Below are 18238 nucleotides of genomic sequence, written 5' to 3'. Positions count from 1 at the left end.
GATCTGAGGTGTAATATCATGGGAGTTGTATCCTTAGAAGCCTCTCTCTCTCTCTCTCTCTCTCTCTCTCTCTCTCTCTCTCTCTCTCTCTCTCTCTCTCTCTCTCTCTCTCTCTCTCTCTCTCTCTCTCTCTCTCTCTCTACTTGATGAGAGCTTGTTATTGAAGACCCAGTTAGAGTCTAATAATGTATGCATTCTATTTCCATACCCTATTTAAGAATTAGCAGCGTGCTCAGCTCAGAGGCAGTGTTTTATTTTTATTGCCAATCTTCCTTTTTGTTTTAGCTCTTATCATATCATCCTGGCTTTGATGTCAACCTGCTTTAATATTGGCCATCTGAAATATAAAAAAAGGCTTCAATTATACCAATGGAAAAACAAGGCAGTTGATTTGTGTCTCAAAACCAGGCCACCTTTTAAGAGTTATGCATTTGTTGGGAACCTTTACGTTTTCTCAAGGGTTGGATACATATTGACATGTTTTCAGACACAGTAAATGTTTGCAGGAGGTTGGAAGGACGTTGCAGGTAAGTTGGCAGTGTTCTCTCGGCTAAAGCAGAAGACTAACATTGTTTTTTGATAATTGCCTTACCCTGATCGATGAACCCACACAGTAGGTGCAGCAGCAGGGTACTCCCACCAACACAGACTCCCCCTCAGGACATGGTGCAGTGCTCACTAGGTGGCGCTGTGGAGAGCAACCACCCTCCTTCCACCCATCTACCTGTATTCATTACTGCATGTTAACCCTTTCCCTCCTCCATCTAGCTTCTTCTCCCTCTCTACCAGTCACTAATTACCTGAACAGACACATTGAGCATGCCACTATTGTAGTGCCTGTAGTATAGCCTATGGCCCTTTTCCTAACTACAGATTTAAAAAAAAAGTCACATCTTTTTTTTGTTCTGTCTGTGCTGTTCTGTGTTTGACCTCCTCTCCCCCTCCCTTCTGTCTGCTCCCTATCATTAGTGGAACGTTGAGGATTCGACGGACTATGTGAGTAGGAGAAATGTGTAGTGTGTGCTGGGTGCGGTGCTGTCAGTGAGGGCCGTTGGGAGTGCTCTCTATCTCTATCCTCTCCCAATTCCTTTCTCTCCATCTCTCTGTCTATCTGGGGACTAACACTCTCTCCTTCCCTTTCCCTCAAGCAGTTAGACTAGGAGCGGTTAACTGTAGAATTGAAAGAGATAGACAGGGAAGTATCTCTTGCCAGACTCAAGACATACCGTCTGTGGTAGCGGTAAGTCTTGTGAAACGGCATGAAATTGACAATTTCCACCCTGTTATGTCCTTTATATAACTGGATGAAGTAGCTCTTCTTCCTGAAAACGCCATGTAATACTGTGATATTAGAGGCATAACCTACACATGACCTTAATGGAGCATATTTACAATGCCATGTTCCTCATCTCACAGGTAAGTCCTCTAGTCCAATTCCCTCCGCTCCATTCTCCATACCTCTTTTCCCTATGCCATTTTCACCCCTTATTTCTACTCTCTATTTTCACTATCTATCTCTCTGCATCCTCTTTCTATCTAGACCTTCATATACACATAGATAGTCATGCTTCTCCACCTTTACTCTCCGTTCTTCATTCAGTCAGCAACCTTCTCACAGCAGGTCCCTGTCCAGAGTTCAACTGAACTTTTCATCTCCTGTTGTGAAGTTCTCATGTAGACCCCCCTCCTCCTTTCCTCCCAATCAGCTTGGAATCCTTACTTACCAAGTGTGTTGTGTGAGATTGGCTGGTGGTGCTGGGAGTGTGTAGCTCTCGGAGTGGGCGAGTGTAGAGGGTGTAGGTAGGGGAGTGTTGGGGGAGTGTGTGAGGATTCTGGTTGGGAGGCGTGGAGCCCCGGGGGTGCTGAGGCAGAACTGTGAGCTCTAGTCCGTGTCCCAGATGGCCCTGTGTTCTCTTTATTTGTTTCCGAGGCTGGTGAGAAAGTGCTGCTGAAGATGTGATGCACACTGCATAATGTGCACTCACACACATGTGCACTCACACACTTTGTACATGGTGAGTGTGCGTGTGAATACCTGCTTGTGTGCGTGGGGGAGGTGTGTGTGCGTGTGTCCAGACTTGCACGCAGGTGTGTGTGTCTTGGCAGCACTCTCTCCATGGCTCAGTAGTGTCGTCGTGTTGCGTGAGAACCAGCAGCACCTCTCGTCTCTGAGGCATTACTGCTGTAAATCTTCTTTTGTTTTGGTTCCCAAGAAAAAAAAGGTGTTTTATTTGTGTGTAATTTTCTGGCCAGACCGAGTAATGTGTCTCCCACTACTTTCCCCAGTCAGATGAATACCTGTCTAGCTCTCTGTCTACCTCCCAGGTAAGGTATGGGTGTGCAAACAGGCACGCACGTGCACACACACACATACAAACAGGCCTGCGTGTTGTGTTACAATAGTCCTGAACCTTGCTGTGCTCTGTCAAACAGAAAACAGAATCACAACTTTAGCTAACAGAGGCTCCTGAGTCCAGAGCTCTCCGCTGCCACACTTGAATCACCTCAACCACATTTTGCTTTTAGTAAGAAGTGGATTTACAGTTGTGGTAGCCACTGGGACTGTGTGAGGGCTGCTGAACTTAATGTTATGCTGTGTTGTTGAATACACTATGTCTCCCGCAAATTGACTGTCCTGTGAACTCCTTTTCCGGTATGTTTATATGCTGTAATGGAAGTTGCACACGGCTCAGTGATGCATACTGTTATGATGTGTTTGTTTGTTTGTTTTTATAATGTTATGTATTGTTGTTGTTGGCCAATTGAGAGTGTGTGTGTGTGTGTGTGTGTGTGTGTGTGTGTGTGTGTGTGTGTGTGTGTGTGTGTGTGTGTGTGTGTGTGTGTGTGTGTGTGTGTGTGTGTGTGTGTGTGTGTGTTCCAGCATATGTGCGTGCTCCTGTGCGTGTGTATCTCACTTCATATTCTGATACCGTCCTAGTAGAGACAGAGGTCCCTGACTCACCTTAAAGTGTCAAAGGGAAATCCAGCTCTAACAGCACAGAAACTCCCCCTGGGACTGGAAATGTCTGCTCCGGAGCTTTTTACATTGTCTGTGAGGGGAAAGAAAAAGGTATCAGACTGACTGGAGCATCTGTTCCTAATGCCAAACAGGTAGTGACAACTCCAGATTGTCAGTTCAGAGTCTGCAGACTAAGCACAGAGTTTTAGGAGCAGGAGCTAGGGCTTCCTGCCTTCTCTTTGCCTCTTTTCTGTGGCTACTTATGGAACCACAACCACAGATCCAAATGAATTTATCTTCAGTTTCCCAGAACCCATCACACTTATATATGAGATATGTGTCAATAATGGGCCACTAATGGAACATTGATGCATCACTCATTACGTCAAGGTAGTTTCAGAATTTAAGATACTGTATTAGGCTATGGAGATTCTACGCATTCTCTGATTAGAATGTTTCTTACTTTGGGTGCGTTCGTAAATTCACTCTGGCTATCTACTCCGATTTCTGAGCACTCTCGTATGAGTGTGCCAGAGTGCAAAATAACGGATTAATTTACGAACGCTCAAAACCCGTTGAATATGGCCGGTGTCAGTAAACGTCAGTAAAAAAGCGTCATTAAATTGTTGCCAGCAGCACAGTCACTAACCCTCTGGATAACATGAAAACAGCCTAACCAGCTCTGCTAGGGTGAGTGAAATGGTCAGAGTGAGTTCTTCTCTTATTTGTGACTGGAAGTAGCTAGCAAGCCAGCCAATGTTAGCCAGTTAGCTTGGGTGCTGGACTTCCGTTGTGAGGTCAGAACGCTCAGATTCAACCCTATTCCTCCCAAGAGCGCCCAGTGTGCGCTCTGAACTCTCCGAGAGCGAAACACTCTGAATTTACAAATGGACAACTTCACAACGCTCTGAATTTACGAACGCGCAGAGCGCACTCTGAGCACACTCTGGCAATCCAGATTGAATTTACGAACACACCCTTTATGTTCGCCACTTTGTCATCATAGAGCTATTCTCAGGCAATAACTAAAAATTTATAAAACACCAAAGTGACTGTTCAGAGCTCCCATGTGAACACCAACTCAGCTGTATAGTTGCTAATTAGGCCTGATAGTCATGTAACTGTAAGGCAGTGAGAAAAAAACATAACGTGACACATTTATAACCTAAACGTCAGTGTTTAAAACTGAAATATTAGAAATGTAGATGTGCCGATAGGTGTTCTCATCTTAAACACAGGCGTTTAGAATGCAAGATTAAAACATGATAGTCAGCTTTTTCCAGTCAGTTTCCAACCAGGAGAACACCTATACAGTATAGCCTAAGTGTTCAGATTTTAAACACTAGTGTTTACTTTCCCATCGTCCTTTTTAGAGTGCATTTAGTCATTGATGTAACTTTCTATACCTTTTATTCAGATCAGTGTTAGGAATGTCAGTCACCTTACCTACATTTCAGCATAACGAAACAGGACATTTGATTCAAGAAATATTTTAAATCTCATGGTGTTATTGTTACTCGACTGTGTGAGTAACTCTCTGAGTGAAAAAGACGTGGGTGGGGCCTCATTATCATATTTCCCAGCATGTTTTGTTGCAGGTCGATTTTTGTGTGTGTGGGGAGGTGTGTGTGTGTGAATACTTGCGAGCAGGTGTGTGTGTCTTGGCAGCACTCTCTCCATGGCTCAGTAGTGTCATCATGTTGCGTGAGAACCAGCAGCACCTCTCGTCTCTGAGGCATTACTGCTGTAAATCTTCTTTTGTTTTGGTTCCCAAGAAAAAAAAGGTGTCAATGTGGTTTATTTGTGTGTAATTTTCTGTCCAGACCTAGTAATGTGTCTCCCACTACTTTCAATCAAATGTCCTGTTCAGTTGTGAACACCTATACTGTATATCCTAAGCGTTCCGAACTTTCTTCTGAAACACGTCAGCCTATTCTTGTTCCGAGAAATGAAGCAATGTGAGAAATTGCTAAGAAACTAAAGATCTCGTACAACGCTGACTGACGAGTTTCAGAAGAAAGTACTTTGTGGCCATTCTGAGCCTGTAATCGAACCCACAATGTTCCAGATACTCAACTAGTCTAAAGAAAGCCAGTTTTATTGCTTCTTTAATCAGAACAACAGTTTTCAGCTGTGCTAACACAATTGCAAAAGGGTTTTCTAATGATCAATTAGCCTTTTAAAATGATAAACTTAGGTTAGCTAACACAACGTGCAAAAACAAGGACATTTCTAAGTGACCTTATGTACAGTTGAAGTCAGAAGTTTACATAGACTTAAAGTTGGAGTCATTAAAACTCGTTTTTCAACCACTCCACAACTATAGTTTTGGCAAGTCGGATAGGACATCTACTTTCTGCATGACACAAATAATTTTACCAACAATTGTTTACAGACAGATTATTTCACTTATAATTCACTGTATCACAATTCCAGTGGGTCAGAAGTTTACATACACTAAGTTGACTGTGCCTTTAAACAGCTTGGAAAATTCCAGAAAATGATGTCATGGCTTTAGAAGATTCTGATAGGCTAATTGACATAATTTGTGTCAATTGGAGGTGTACCTGTGGATGTATTTCAAGGCCTACCTTCAACCTCAGTGCCTCTTCGCTTGACATCATGGGAAAATCAAAAGAAATCAGCCAAGACCTCAAAAAATTGTAGACCTCCACAAGTCTGGTTCTTCCTTGGGAGCAATTTCCAAACGCCTGAAGGTACAGCGTTCATCTGTACAATCAATAGTACGCAAGTATAAACACAATGGGACCACACAGCCGTCATAGCGCTCAGGAAGGAGATGTGTTCTGTCTCCTAGAGATGAACGTACTTTGGTGCAAAAAGTGCAAATCAATCACCAAACAACAGCAAAGGACCTTGTGAAGATGCTGGAGGAAACAGGTGCAAAAGTATCTGTATCCACAGTCCTATATCAACATAATCTGAAAGGCAGCTCGGCAAGGAAGAAGCCACTGCTCCAAAACCGCCATAAAAAAGCCAGACTACGGTTTGCAACTGCACATGGGGACAAAGATCGTACTTTTTGGAGAAATATCCTCTGGTCTGATGAAACAAAATTAGAACTGTTTGGCCATAATGATCATTATGTTTGGAGTAAAAAGGGGGAGGCTTGCAAGCCGAAGAACACCATCCCAATTGTGAAGCACTGTTGGCAGCATCATGTTGCCAATGTTGGGGGGTGCTTTGCTGCAGGAGGGACTGGTGCTCTTCACAAAATAGATGGCATCATGAGGGAGGAAAATATATTGGATATATTGAAGCAACATCTCAAGACATCAGTCAGGAAGTTAAAGCTTGGTCGCAAATGGGCCTTCCAAATGAACAATGACCCCAAGCATACTTCCCAAGTTGTGGCAAAATGGCTGAAGGACAACAAAGTCAAGGTATTGGAGTGGCCATCACAAAGCCCTGACCTCAATCCTATAGAACATTTGTGGGCAGAACTGAAAAAGTGTGTGCGAGCAAGGAGGCCTACAAACCTGACTCAGTTACACCAGCTCTGTCAGGAGGAATGGGCCAAAATTCACCCAACTTATTGTGGGAAGCTTGTGGAAGGCTACCCGAAATGTTTGACCCAAGTTAAACAATTTAAAGGCAATGCTACCAAATACTAATTGAGTGTATGTAAACTTCTGACCCACTGTGAATGTGATGAAAGAAATAAAAGCTGAAATAAGTCATTCTCTCTACTATTATTCTTACATTTCACATTCTTAAAATAAAGTGGTGATCCTAACTGACCTAAGACAGGGAATTTTTACTAGGATTAAATGTCAGGATTTGGACACACCTAATAATTCAAGGGTTTGAAATAACACATGGAATCATGTATAACCAAGAAAGTGTTAAACAAATCAAAATATGTTTTATATTTGAGATTCCTAAAAGTATCCACCCTTTGCCTTGATGACAGCTTTGGACAACCAGCTTCACCTGGAAAACTTTTCCAACAGTCTTGAAGGAGTTCCCACATATGCTGAGCACTTGTTGGCTGCTTTCCTTCACTTTTTGGGTCAACTCATCCCAAACCATCTCAATTGGGTTGAAGTCCGGTGATTGTGAGGCCAAGTCATCTGATGCAGCCCTCCATCACTCTCCTTCTTGGTCAAATAGCACTCACACAGCCTGGAGGTGTGTTGGGTCATTGTTCTGTTGAAAAACGCAAACAAAATGGGATGGCATATCACTACAGAATGCTGTGGTAGCCATGCTGGTTAAGGGTGCCTTGAATTCTTAATAAATCACAGACAGTGTCACCAGCAAAGCACCCCACAACATCACAGCTCCTCCTCCATGCTTCACGGTGGGAACTACACATCCGGAGATCATCCATTCACCTACTCTGTGGTTGGAATCCAAAATCTCTAATTTGCACTCATCATACCAAAGGACAGTTTTTCTAATGTCCATTGGTCATGTTTCTTGGCCTAAGTCTCTTCTTCTCATTGGTGTCCTTTAGTAGTGGTTTCTTTGCAGAAATTCGACCATGAAAGCCGGAATCACGCAGTCTCCTCTGAACATTTGATGTTGACATGTGTCTGTTACTTGTACTCTGTGAAGCATTTATTTGTGCTGCAATCTGAGGTGCAGTTTACTCTAATGGACTTATCCTCTGGAGCAGAGGTAACTCTGGGTCTTCCTTTCCTGTGGCGGTCCTCATGAGAGCCAGTTTCATCATAGCATTTGATGGTTTTTGCTACCGAACTTGAAGAAACTTTCAAAGTTCTTGAAATGTTCCGGATTGACTGACCTTCATGTCTTAAAGTAATGATGGACTGTTGTTTCTCTTTTCTTATTTGAGCTGTTCTTGCCATAATATGGACATGGTCTTTTACCAAATAGGGCTATATTCTGTATACCACCCCTACCTTGTCACCACACAACTGATTAGCTCAAACGCATTAAGAAGGAAATAAATTCCACAAATTAACATTCCAGGTGACTACTTCATGAAGCTGGTTGAGAGAATGCCAAGAGTGTGCAAAGCTGTCCTCAAGGCAAAGGGTGGCTACTTTGAAGAATGTCAAATATAAAATTAGATTTGTTTAACACGTTTTGGTTACTACATGACTCCATATGTGTTATTTCATAGTTTTGATGTCTTCACTATTTTTCTACAATGTAGAAAAATAGTAAAAATAAAGAAAAACCCTTTGGTGTGTCCAAACTTTTGACTGGTAGGGTTGCCTTTTTTGCATATTATTTTGGGATATAACATCAGTTTTCAAACAATGTATAATAATAATAATCATTGAGTTAAAGCCACATACAAACATGGTTTGTTTTTTGATTTCTTAATTAAGGCCGCTCCAAAATGCAGGTCTTTCAGCCTAGCTTAGTGCTTTCTGTGGTGGTGTGGGGGCAGCCGGTAGAAAATACAGAGCGTAGGGGTTGGTAATGTTCTCTTGTTGTGCCGTGATTGGCTTAGTGTTATGTCACTCATGGGGACACTACGTCACTGCCAAAAAGGCTCAATGCCATTGATAAAATGATGTCAAATCCCGTTATATCTACAGTAGCTTTGATTGAACTGATCATGTCAACATCATACTTTCAAAATCTTAGTTAGCAGTTATCATCATGAATCAAGTCGACAATATACTGGCAAATCATTTTTTATCCATGTCCTATGAACAGAATTAATGAAGAGAAATTCTAGAAAAAATGTATCGGTGCTCATCGGCCATTGGACATAAACATAAGACAACAAGTTGGAAATCGCAAATTCAGCATTGAGTGGTTTGGAAGGAATCAGTGGCTAACTGCAAGCATTGCAAAACAATCACTAGCCTGCTATTCAATGGAGTGGGTGTGTGGTCCCATTTCTGGCTTTAAGGGTGGTCTATTTTCCAAGCTTAAAATGACAAATATTCAACATTGGCCATGTTGTCAATCCAGCATAATTTCTGCCGTGCTCAAAACAACTGTTTAACTTGGAACTGGGAAATCTGACTTCAGTGAGTTCAAGACAACTGGGATTTCGGGAATAAACGAGCTCCGACTGGGAAAATACATTTTGAAAGGTCATCCCACTCGGAATTCCAAGCCGGGAACTCGGGCCTCTTTCTAGAGCTGCGACCTGGAGATCACTGACGTCATCATGATTCAACCCTGTTTTTTCTTAGTTCCCAGTTGACTTGAAAGCACCATAAATCCAGAAAATGCTAGACTTTGATGACCAAGTTTGATGACAAAATTTGCCCATGAAGAACTCCCACGTCACCTTCCTTTTCAAATGAGCACAGCACAACAAGGTGAGGCAAAAATGTATTGTACACTGCTACATAAATGAAGTAATATGCCAGTGAGATACAGTGAGGGAAAAAAGTATTTGATCTCCTGCTGATTTTGTACGTTTGCCCAGTGACAAACAAATGATCAGTCTATAATTTTAATATTTGAACAGTGAGAGACAGAATAACAACCAAAAAAATCCAGAAAAACGCATGTCAAAAATGTTATTAATGGATTTACATTTTAATGAGGGAAATAAGTATTTGACCCCTCTGCAAAACATGACTTAGTACTTGGTGGCAAAACCCTTGTTGGCAATCACAGAGGTCAGACCTTTCTTGTAGTTGGCCACCAGGTTTGCACACATCTCAGGAGAGATTTTGTCCCACTCCTCTTTGCAGATCTTCTCCAAGTCATTAAGGCTTCAAGGCTGACGTTTGGCAACTCGAACCTTAAGCTCCCTCCACAGATTTTCTATGGGATTGAAGTATGGAGACTGGCTAGGCCCCTCCAGGACCTTAATGTGCTTCTTCTTGAGCCACTCCTTTGTTGCCTTGGCCGTGTGTTTTGGGTCATTGTCATGCTGGAATATCCATCCACGACCCATTTTCAATGCCCCGGCTGAGGGAAAGAGGTTCTCACCCAAGATTTGACAGTACATGGCCCCGTCCATCGTCCCTTTGATGCGGTGAAGTTGTCCTGTCCCCTTTGCAGAAAAACACCCCCAAAGCATAATGTTTCCACCTCCATGTTTGACGGTGGGGATGGTGTTCTTGGGGTCATAGGCAGCATTCCTCCTCCTCCAAACACGGCGAGTTGAGTTGATGCCAAAGAGCTCCATTTTGGTCTCATCTGACCACAACACTTTCACCCAGTTGTCCTCTGAATCATTCAGATGTTCATTGGCAAACTTCAGATAGGCATGTATATGCGCTTTCTTGAGCAGGGGGACCTTGTGGGCACTGCAGGATTTCAGTCCTTCACGGCGTAGTGTGTTACCAATTGTTTTCTTGGTGACTATGGTCCCAGCTGCCTTGAGATCATTGACAAGATCCTCCCGTGTAGTTCTGGGCTGATTCCTCACCGTTCTCATGATCATTGCAACTCCACGAGGTGAGATCTTGCATGGAGCCCCAGGCCGAGGGAGATTGACAGTTCTTTTGTGTTTCTTCCATTTGCGAATAATCGCACCAACTGTTGTCACCTTGTCACCAAGCTGCTTGGCGATGGTCTTGTAGCCCATTCCAGCCTTGTGTAGGTCTACAATCTTGTTCCTGACATCCTTGGAGAGCTCTTTGGTCGTGGCCATGGTGGAGAGTTTGGAATCTGATTGATTGATTGCTTCTGTGGACAGGTGTCTTTTATACAGGTAACAAACTGAGATTAGGAGCACTCCCTTTAAGAGTGTGCTCCTAATCTCAGCTTTTTACCTGTATAAAAGACACCTGGGAGCCAGAAATCTTTCTGATTGAGAGGGGGTCAAATACTTATTTCCCTCATTAAAATGCAAATCAATTCATAACATTTTTGACATGCGTTTTTCTGGATATTTTTGTTGTTATTCTGTCTCTCACTGTTCAAATTAACCTACCATTAAAATTATAGACTGATCATTTCTTTGTCAGTGGGCAAACGTACAAAATCAGCAGGGGATCAAATACTTTTTTCCCTCACTGTACCTATACTGTAGCTAAGAAAGTAATACTAAGTGTATGATGTGTATTAAACTGTTAGTAGCCCATGTGCCTCACCCTAATCATTTGCTCCCTTTTCCCCTCCTAATTTCACCTACTGTTCTGACTTGGTGGTGCACATGTAGCCTATAACCTGTTTTAGGGAAATGTCATCTTTGAATATTGTAAGAGCTTTTATTGTCTGCTTTTATGCCCCCTTTATTTATCCTATGGTTCTGACTTGGTGTGCAGTTCTGAATTCTGTCGCTGTACATTTAAAAAGTGCTTAACAAATATTTACATTGACTACGTCCGTCCTAGCTCACTCATTAATGTCTTAACCTCTTACATCTAGACGTTCCGCTAGCGGAACACCTGCTCCAATATCCAATGATAGCCGTGGCGCGAATTACAAATTCCTCAAAAATACAAAAACTTCAATTTTTCAAACATATTACTATTTTACAGCATTTTAAAGACAAGACTCTCCTTTATCTAACCACACTGTCCGATTTCAAAAAGGCTTTACAGCGAAAGCAAAACATTAGATTATGTCAGCAGAGTACCCAGCCAGAAATAATCAGACACCCATTTTTCAAGCTAGCATATAATGTCACAAAAAACAAAACCACAGCTAAATGCAGCACTAACCTTTGATGATCTTCATCAGATGACAACCCTAGGACATTATGTTATACAATACATGCATGTTTTGTTCAATCAAGTTCATATTTATATCAAAAACCAGCTTTTTACATTAGCATGTGACTAGCATGTGACTAGCATTCCCAACGAACACTGCCGGTGAATTTACTAAATTACTCACGATAAACGTTCACAAAAAACATAACAATTATTTTAAGAATTATAGATATAGAACTCCTTTGTGCAATCGAGGTGTCCGATTTGAAAATAGCTTTTCGGTGAAAGCACATTTTGCAATATTCTGAGTACATAGCCCGGCATCACGGGCTAGCTATTTAGACACCCAGCAAGTTTAGCCTTCACCAAAGTCAGATTTACTATTAGAAAAGTTTGATTACCTTTGGTGTTCTTCGTCAGAATGCACTCCCAGGACTTCTACTTCAATAACAAATGTTGGTTTGGTTCAAAATAATCCATAGTTATATCCAAATAGCTGCGTTTTGTTCGTGCGTTCAAGACACTATCCGAAGTGTAAATAAGGGTCACGCGCATGACGCATTTCGTGACAAAAAAAATCTAAATATTCCATTACCGTACTTCGAAGCATGTCAACCGCTGTTTAAAATACATTTTTATGCAATTTTTCTCGTAAAAAAGCGATAATATTCCGACCGGGAGCGGTGGTTTTCGTTCAAAGATAAAACATGGAGTCCCCTCGTGCACGCGCCTGAGTCTCACAGTACTGTGAGCAGCCACTATCCAAACGCGCTACTTTTTTTCAACCAGGGCCTGCAAAGCCACGATTCAGCTTTTTGCCGCCTTCTGAGAGCCCATGGGAGCCGTAGGAAGTGTCACGTAACAGCAGAGATCCCCTGTAATGGATAGAGATAATCAAGAAGGCCAAGAAATTGTCAGACAGGGCACTTCCTGCATGGAATCATTTTTACATTTACATTTTAGTCATTTAGCAGACGCTCTTATCCAGAGCGACTTACAGTAGTGAATGCATACATTTCATACAATTTCATACATTTTTTTCTGTTATACTCACAGACACCATTCAAACAGTTTTAGAAACTTTGGAGTGTTTTCTATCCAAAGCTAATCATTATATGCATATTCTAGTTTCTGGGCAGGAGTAATAATCAGATTAAATCGGGTACGTTTTTTATCCGGCCGTGAAAATACTGCCCCCTAGCCATAACAGGTTAATCGGAATTACAGATTGCCTCTTATCTGCTTGTCGTCCCCTTATGTCATAGTTTGTTCATCTCAATTGTCAGTAGAAACCACATTTGTTTAAGCAACTCAGCAAAATCTGATGGTTTTTTAAAAGGCAGTAAATGAGGCTGAATGCACTGTTTTGCTGCCAGACAAGGCTCTGCTGATAGCCAGGTGTAGCAGTGGTAAGGTTTTGGGACTGCTGTTGTGACTCTGCTGTTGGGACAGCTTTATGTAGGCCCTAACAGCTTGTGGGCACAGTTTGTCACCGTTATAGTGCAATTAATTAATTGTTTGTTGTTGTGTAGTGACTTTGCTGGCATGAGTCCCCAACAATTTTTTGTTGTTACCCCACCAAGATGTACATGCTAAAATCGCCACTGACAATGAATAAACATGTTTTGGTGTTTACAATCCAAACACTGTGACGTGTTTTTATTGAAATTATAAATGCCTTGTCGTGTTTAAAAAGTGCAGAAAAGTGTTTAGTTATGTGTTCAGATCCTAAACACTTGGATTTCACATTGTAGGAACCCCTGGTGATATAGGGTGGAGGTTTAGAAAAAGGAGGACGGTGGAATAGGTAAGTGGAAGGAGGAGGTGGAATAGAGGGGTGGAAGAAGTAGGTGGAGAGGACCAGAGCGTTTGATCTGGAGTCTACTGGAACTGGAAGTCAAGACAACTTGATTGGCTTCAGTTAAACAAGCCAGGACAGAGTTCCCTTGGATGCAGAATAGAATCTTTCATCATGTCTTGTCTGCGTCCCAAATGGCACCATATTCCCTTCATAGTGCACTACTTTTGACCAGAGTCCAAAAGGGGAATCGGGTGCCATTTGGGATGCAATCTGTCTTAATGTTAAATGTTTAATCTATTTCATCCCTACATTCCCAGAGAACCCGATATTCCTCCCTCCCCTTCTCACCCCCTCCTCCCCCCATCCCTCTGCATTTGAATAAGAGAGAAGAGCCTGATTAGATTTTTATTCCAAATGAAAGAGAGAAACCACTCCAGCACCGAAACTAAAAAGGAATCCTGTACGATAAAAATAATGAGGCTTTTAAAAGAAAATGAATAGCTTCAGATGACTCGTATTCCCTCTCATCTTGAACCCCCACCCCCCCACCCCGGAAGATGAGATGGCTGCTTCTTAAACCCTAAGTGGGCGATCTTTGCTCAGTAGCATGTCTGTGATTACATGGCTACATCATAATTATCAGAAAGGGAAGAGCCTTCTTTTTTATGATTATCATGCAATAAAGATGTGAGAGGCTATAGCCATGAAATCATAATTAAAGATTTGTTTGGGCTCTGGGAAGCGAAGCTGACCATGTCATTCCTGTGGTTGCTAGCTGCAGTTTCTTGGTCTGTTATCTCATCTGCTCTCGGAGGGCTGTGCTGAGCTCCATGCCCCAGGCACTTACAAGCAGGCGCCATGGGTGGTAGGCTGATGGGCCAATGAGATGGAGCGATAGAAGGATGGGTGGATGAGTCTCTCTGGGTGTTCTCAGTTGGAAACCCACCTCCTGTCTCTGACTTTTGATCTTCTGTCTGAAGCTCATTCATCACAAATGACACACTATTCCCTTGATATTGCACTACTTGCATGCCTGTGTCCCTATGGGCCCTGGTCAAAAGCATTCCTGTGTCCCTATGGGCCCTTGTCAAAAGTACACTCTAAGAAAAAAGAGGTGCTGTGTAGAACCATATAGGATTCTTCAGTTTGTCCCCATAGGGGAATACTTTTTTTGTGCTGGGTAGAACCCTTTGCAGAGGGTTCTGACTAAAACTCTTTATTTAGGGTTCTTCAAAGAACCCCCTGTATATGGTTCTACCTAGAACTCTCTATGGAGGGTTCTGCCAGTGAACTGTTTTATATTTGGAGGGTTTTTCGAATGGTTCCACCAGCCTTATTAGCCTTTAAAATATACATATTTATGACAATACATACTGTAAATAATAAAGCCTTTCTTTGAGGACCTAGTTTACATTTACATTTTAGTCATTTAGCAGACGCTCTTATCCAGAGCGACTTACAGTAGTGAATGCATACATTTCATACAATTTCATACATTTTTTTCCTTTTTTTTTTTTTTATACTGGCCCCCCGTGGGAATCGAACCCACAACCCTGGCATTGCAAACACCATGCTGTACCAACTGAGCTACCAACTGAGCTAGTTATACCCTAACACAGTGATGTTAGGAATCTCCTGGTTACAGGCCATATCAGGCCTGCAAGTCACATTATGCTGGCTTGCAAAGTGATGTGTGATTCCTATTGGAATCCAGACAGAGTTAGAATATCCAACAACTGTAATTGTTAGTTACCCATAACCTACATTCAGAATGACTGCCAGAGTAGAGAAGATTGAATACTGAGACTACCTCAATCATCTAAACAGGAACAACCATCTCAGTAACGAGTGCAATAAATTCTAACAGATTGAATTAGTTCAGAAAACTGTATGTTATTTATATGTTTTGTGTAGCATGAAATTAATCAACCAATCAATGTACATGCAAAATGACAAATTACAGTAAATCAAACAATTACAGTACCAGTCAAAAGTTTTTGCACCTACCCATTCAAGGGTTTTTCTTTATTTTTACTGTCGTCTACATTGTAAAATAATAGAGAAGACATCAACACTGTCAAATAACAAATATGGAATTATGTAGTAACCAAAAAAGTGTTAAAAATATATTTTATATTTGAGATTCTTAAAAGTATCCACCCTTTACCTTGATGACAGCTTTGGACAACCAGCTTCACCTGGAAAACGTTTTCAACAGTCTTGAAGGAGTTCCCACATATGCTGAGCACTTGTTAGCTGCTTTTCCTTCACTCTGCAGTCCAACTCATCCCAAACCATCTCAATTGGGTTGAGGTCAGGTTGTTGTGGAGGCCAGGTCATCTGTTGCAGCACTCCATCACTTTCCTTCTTGGTCAAATAGCTCTTACACAGCCTGGAAGTGTGTTGGGTCATTGTCCTTTTGAAAAATAAATTATAGTCCCACTAAGCGCAAACCAGAAGGGGTGGAATATTGCAGCAACAATGCTGTGGTAGCCATGCTGGTAAAGAGTGCCTTGAATTCTAAATAAATCACTGACAGTGTCACCAGCAAAGCACACCCTCGCACCTCCTACTCCATGGTTCACGTTGGAAACCACAAGTGGAGATATTTAATTTGTCACATGCGCCGAATACAACAGGTGTAGTAGGCCTTAAAGTGAAATTCTTACTTACAAGCCCTTAACGAATAATGCAGTTAACCTCAATGGGCTAGGTGGGACGTTAGCATCCCACTCTATTCAACAGCCAGTGGAATCGCATGGCGCGAAATACAAATACCTCAAAAATGCAATAATTTCAATATTTCAAACTATTTTACACCATTTGAAAGATAAGACTCTCGTTAATCTAACCACATTGTCCGATTTCAAAAACGCTTTACAGCGAAAGCAAAACATTAGATTACGTTAGGAGAGTACATAGACACAAATAACCACACAGCCATTTTTCAAGCAAGCATATATGTCACAAAAACCCAAACACAGCTAAATGCAGCACTAACCTTTGATGATCTTCATCAGATGACACTCCTAGAACATTATGTTATACAATACATGCATGTTTTGTTTGTATTCCCACCAAAAACCTCCGGTGAATTTACTAAATTACTCATGATAAACGTTGACAAAATACATAACAATTATTTTAAGAATTATAGATACAGAACTCCTTTATGCAATTGCTATGTCAGATTTTAAAATAGCTTTTCGGCAAAAGCACATTTTGCAATATTCTGAGTACATAGCTCAGCCATCATGGCTAGCTAATTTGACACCCGCCAAGTTCGGGGCAACCTAAACTCAGAATTACTATTACAAAAATTGGATTACCTTTGCTGTTCTTCATCAGAATGCACTCCCAGGACTGCTACTTCCACAACAAATGTTGTTTTTGTTCCAAATAATCCATAGTTATGTGCAAATATCCCCGTTTTGTTCATGCATTCAGGTCACTTTCCAAAGGGTAACGCGCGAGCGCATTTCGAGACAAAACATTTCAAAATGTTCCTTTACCGTACTTAGAAGCATGTCAAACGCTGTTTAAAATAAATTTTTATGGTATTTTTCTCGTAAAATAGCGATAATATTCCAACTGGACAATGCTGTATTCATTCAAATAGGAAGAGAAAAATGGCGAGGTCTCGTGAAAGCGCATTTCCATTCCCTTTGTCCTCAGGCAGACCACTGACAAACTGAGTTACTATACTTTGCCCAGAGACAGGAGACGCCCCAATCCACTTTCTGGCGGCTTTAGAGAGCCAATGGAAGCCTTAGAAAGTGCAACATAACCCCACGGATCCTGTAGTTTCGATAGACAAGCAAAAGGAGAACTACAAAATCGCAGACAGGCCACTTCCCACTTGGAATCTTCTCTGGTTTTTGCCTGCCATATGAGTTCTGTTATACTCACAGACACCATTCAAACAGTTTTAGAAACTTTAGAGTGTTTTCTATCCAAATCTACTAATAATATGCATATTCTCGTTTCTGGGCAAGAGTAGTAACCAGCTTAAATTGGGTACGTTTTTAGCCCAGAGAGTTTAAGAAAATACCTACAAAAAAAGTAAGAGATAAGAATAACAAATCATTAAAGAGCAGCAGTAAATAACAATAGCGGGGCTATATACAGGGGGTACCGGTACAGAGTCAATGTGCGGGGGCACCGGTGTCCTACTCTGTGTCTCACAAAGACACAACGGTTGTAACCAAAAATCTCAAATTTGAACTCATCTGACCAAAGGCCAAATTCCCACCAGTCTAATGTCCATTGCTTGTGTTTCTTGGCCCAAGAAATATATTTGCAGAAATTTGACCATGAAGGCTTTATTCACACAGTCTCCTCTGAACAGTTGATGTTGAGATGTGTGTGTTACTTGAACTCTGTGAAGCATTTATTTGGGATGCAATTCCTGAGGCTGGTAACTCTAATGAACTTATCCTCTGCATCAGAGGAAACTCTGGGTCTTCCTTTCCTGTGGTGGTCCTCATGAGAGCTAGTTTCATCATAACGCTTGATGGTTTTTGAGACTGCACTTGAAGAAACTCTTGACATTTTCCAGATGAACTGACCTGGTCTTAAAGTAATGATGGACAGTCATTACTCTTTGCTTATTTAAGCTGTGTTTGCCATAATATGGACTTGGTCATTTACCAAATAGGGCTATCTTCTTATACCACCCCTACCTTGTCACAACACAACTGATTGGCTCAAACGCATTAAGAAGGAAAGAAATTCCACAAATTAACTTTTAACAAGACACACCTGTAAATTGAAATGCATTCCAGGTGACTACCTCATGAAGCTGGTTGAGAGAATGCCAAGAGTGTGCAAAGCTGTCATCAAATGAAATGTTGGCTACTTTGAAGAATCTCAAATATATAATATATTTTGATTTAAGACTTTTTTGGT

The 18238-nt window shown here is 41.5% G+C and overlaps 1 protein-coding gene across 20 annotated transcripts in view; it reads left to right on the top strand.

Moving 5' to 3' along the window:
- Positions 1-18238, top strand: part of LOC106584181 (receptor-type tyrosine-protein phosphatase F) — a 423412-nt gene that overhangs the window by 338963 nt on the left and 66211 nt on the right. For 14 of the 20 annotated variants that reach the window (XM_045706047.1, XM_045706038.1, XM_045706036.1 and 11 more), the window contains one exon: positions 970-996. The exons of the other annotated variants lie outside the window; for them this stretch is intronic. In XM_045706047.1, the coding sequence (XP_045562003.1) occupies positions 970-996 (27 nt within the window). The remainder of the gene's footprint in view (positions 1-969; positions 997-18238) is intronic. 20 annotated transcript variants of the gene reach the window in all.

Source organism: Salmo salar, chromosome ssa23, assembly GCF_905237065.1.
Source record: "Salmo salar chromosome ssa23, Ssal_v3.1, whole genome shotgun sequence".
NCBI classification, from domain to species: domain Eukaryota; kingdom Metazoa; phylum Chordata; class Actinopteri; order Salmoniformes; family Salmonidae; genus Salmo; species Salmo salar.
This window is presented reverse-complemented; position numbering and strand designations above follow the sequence as displayed.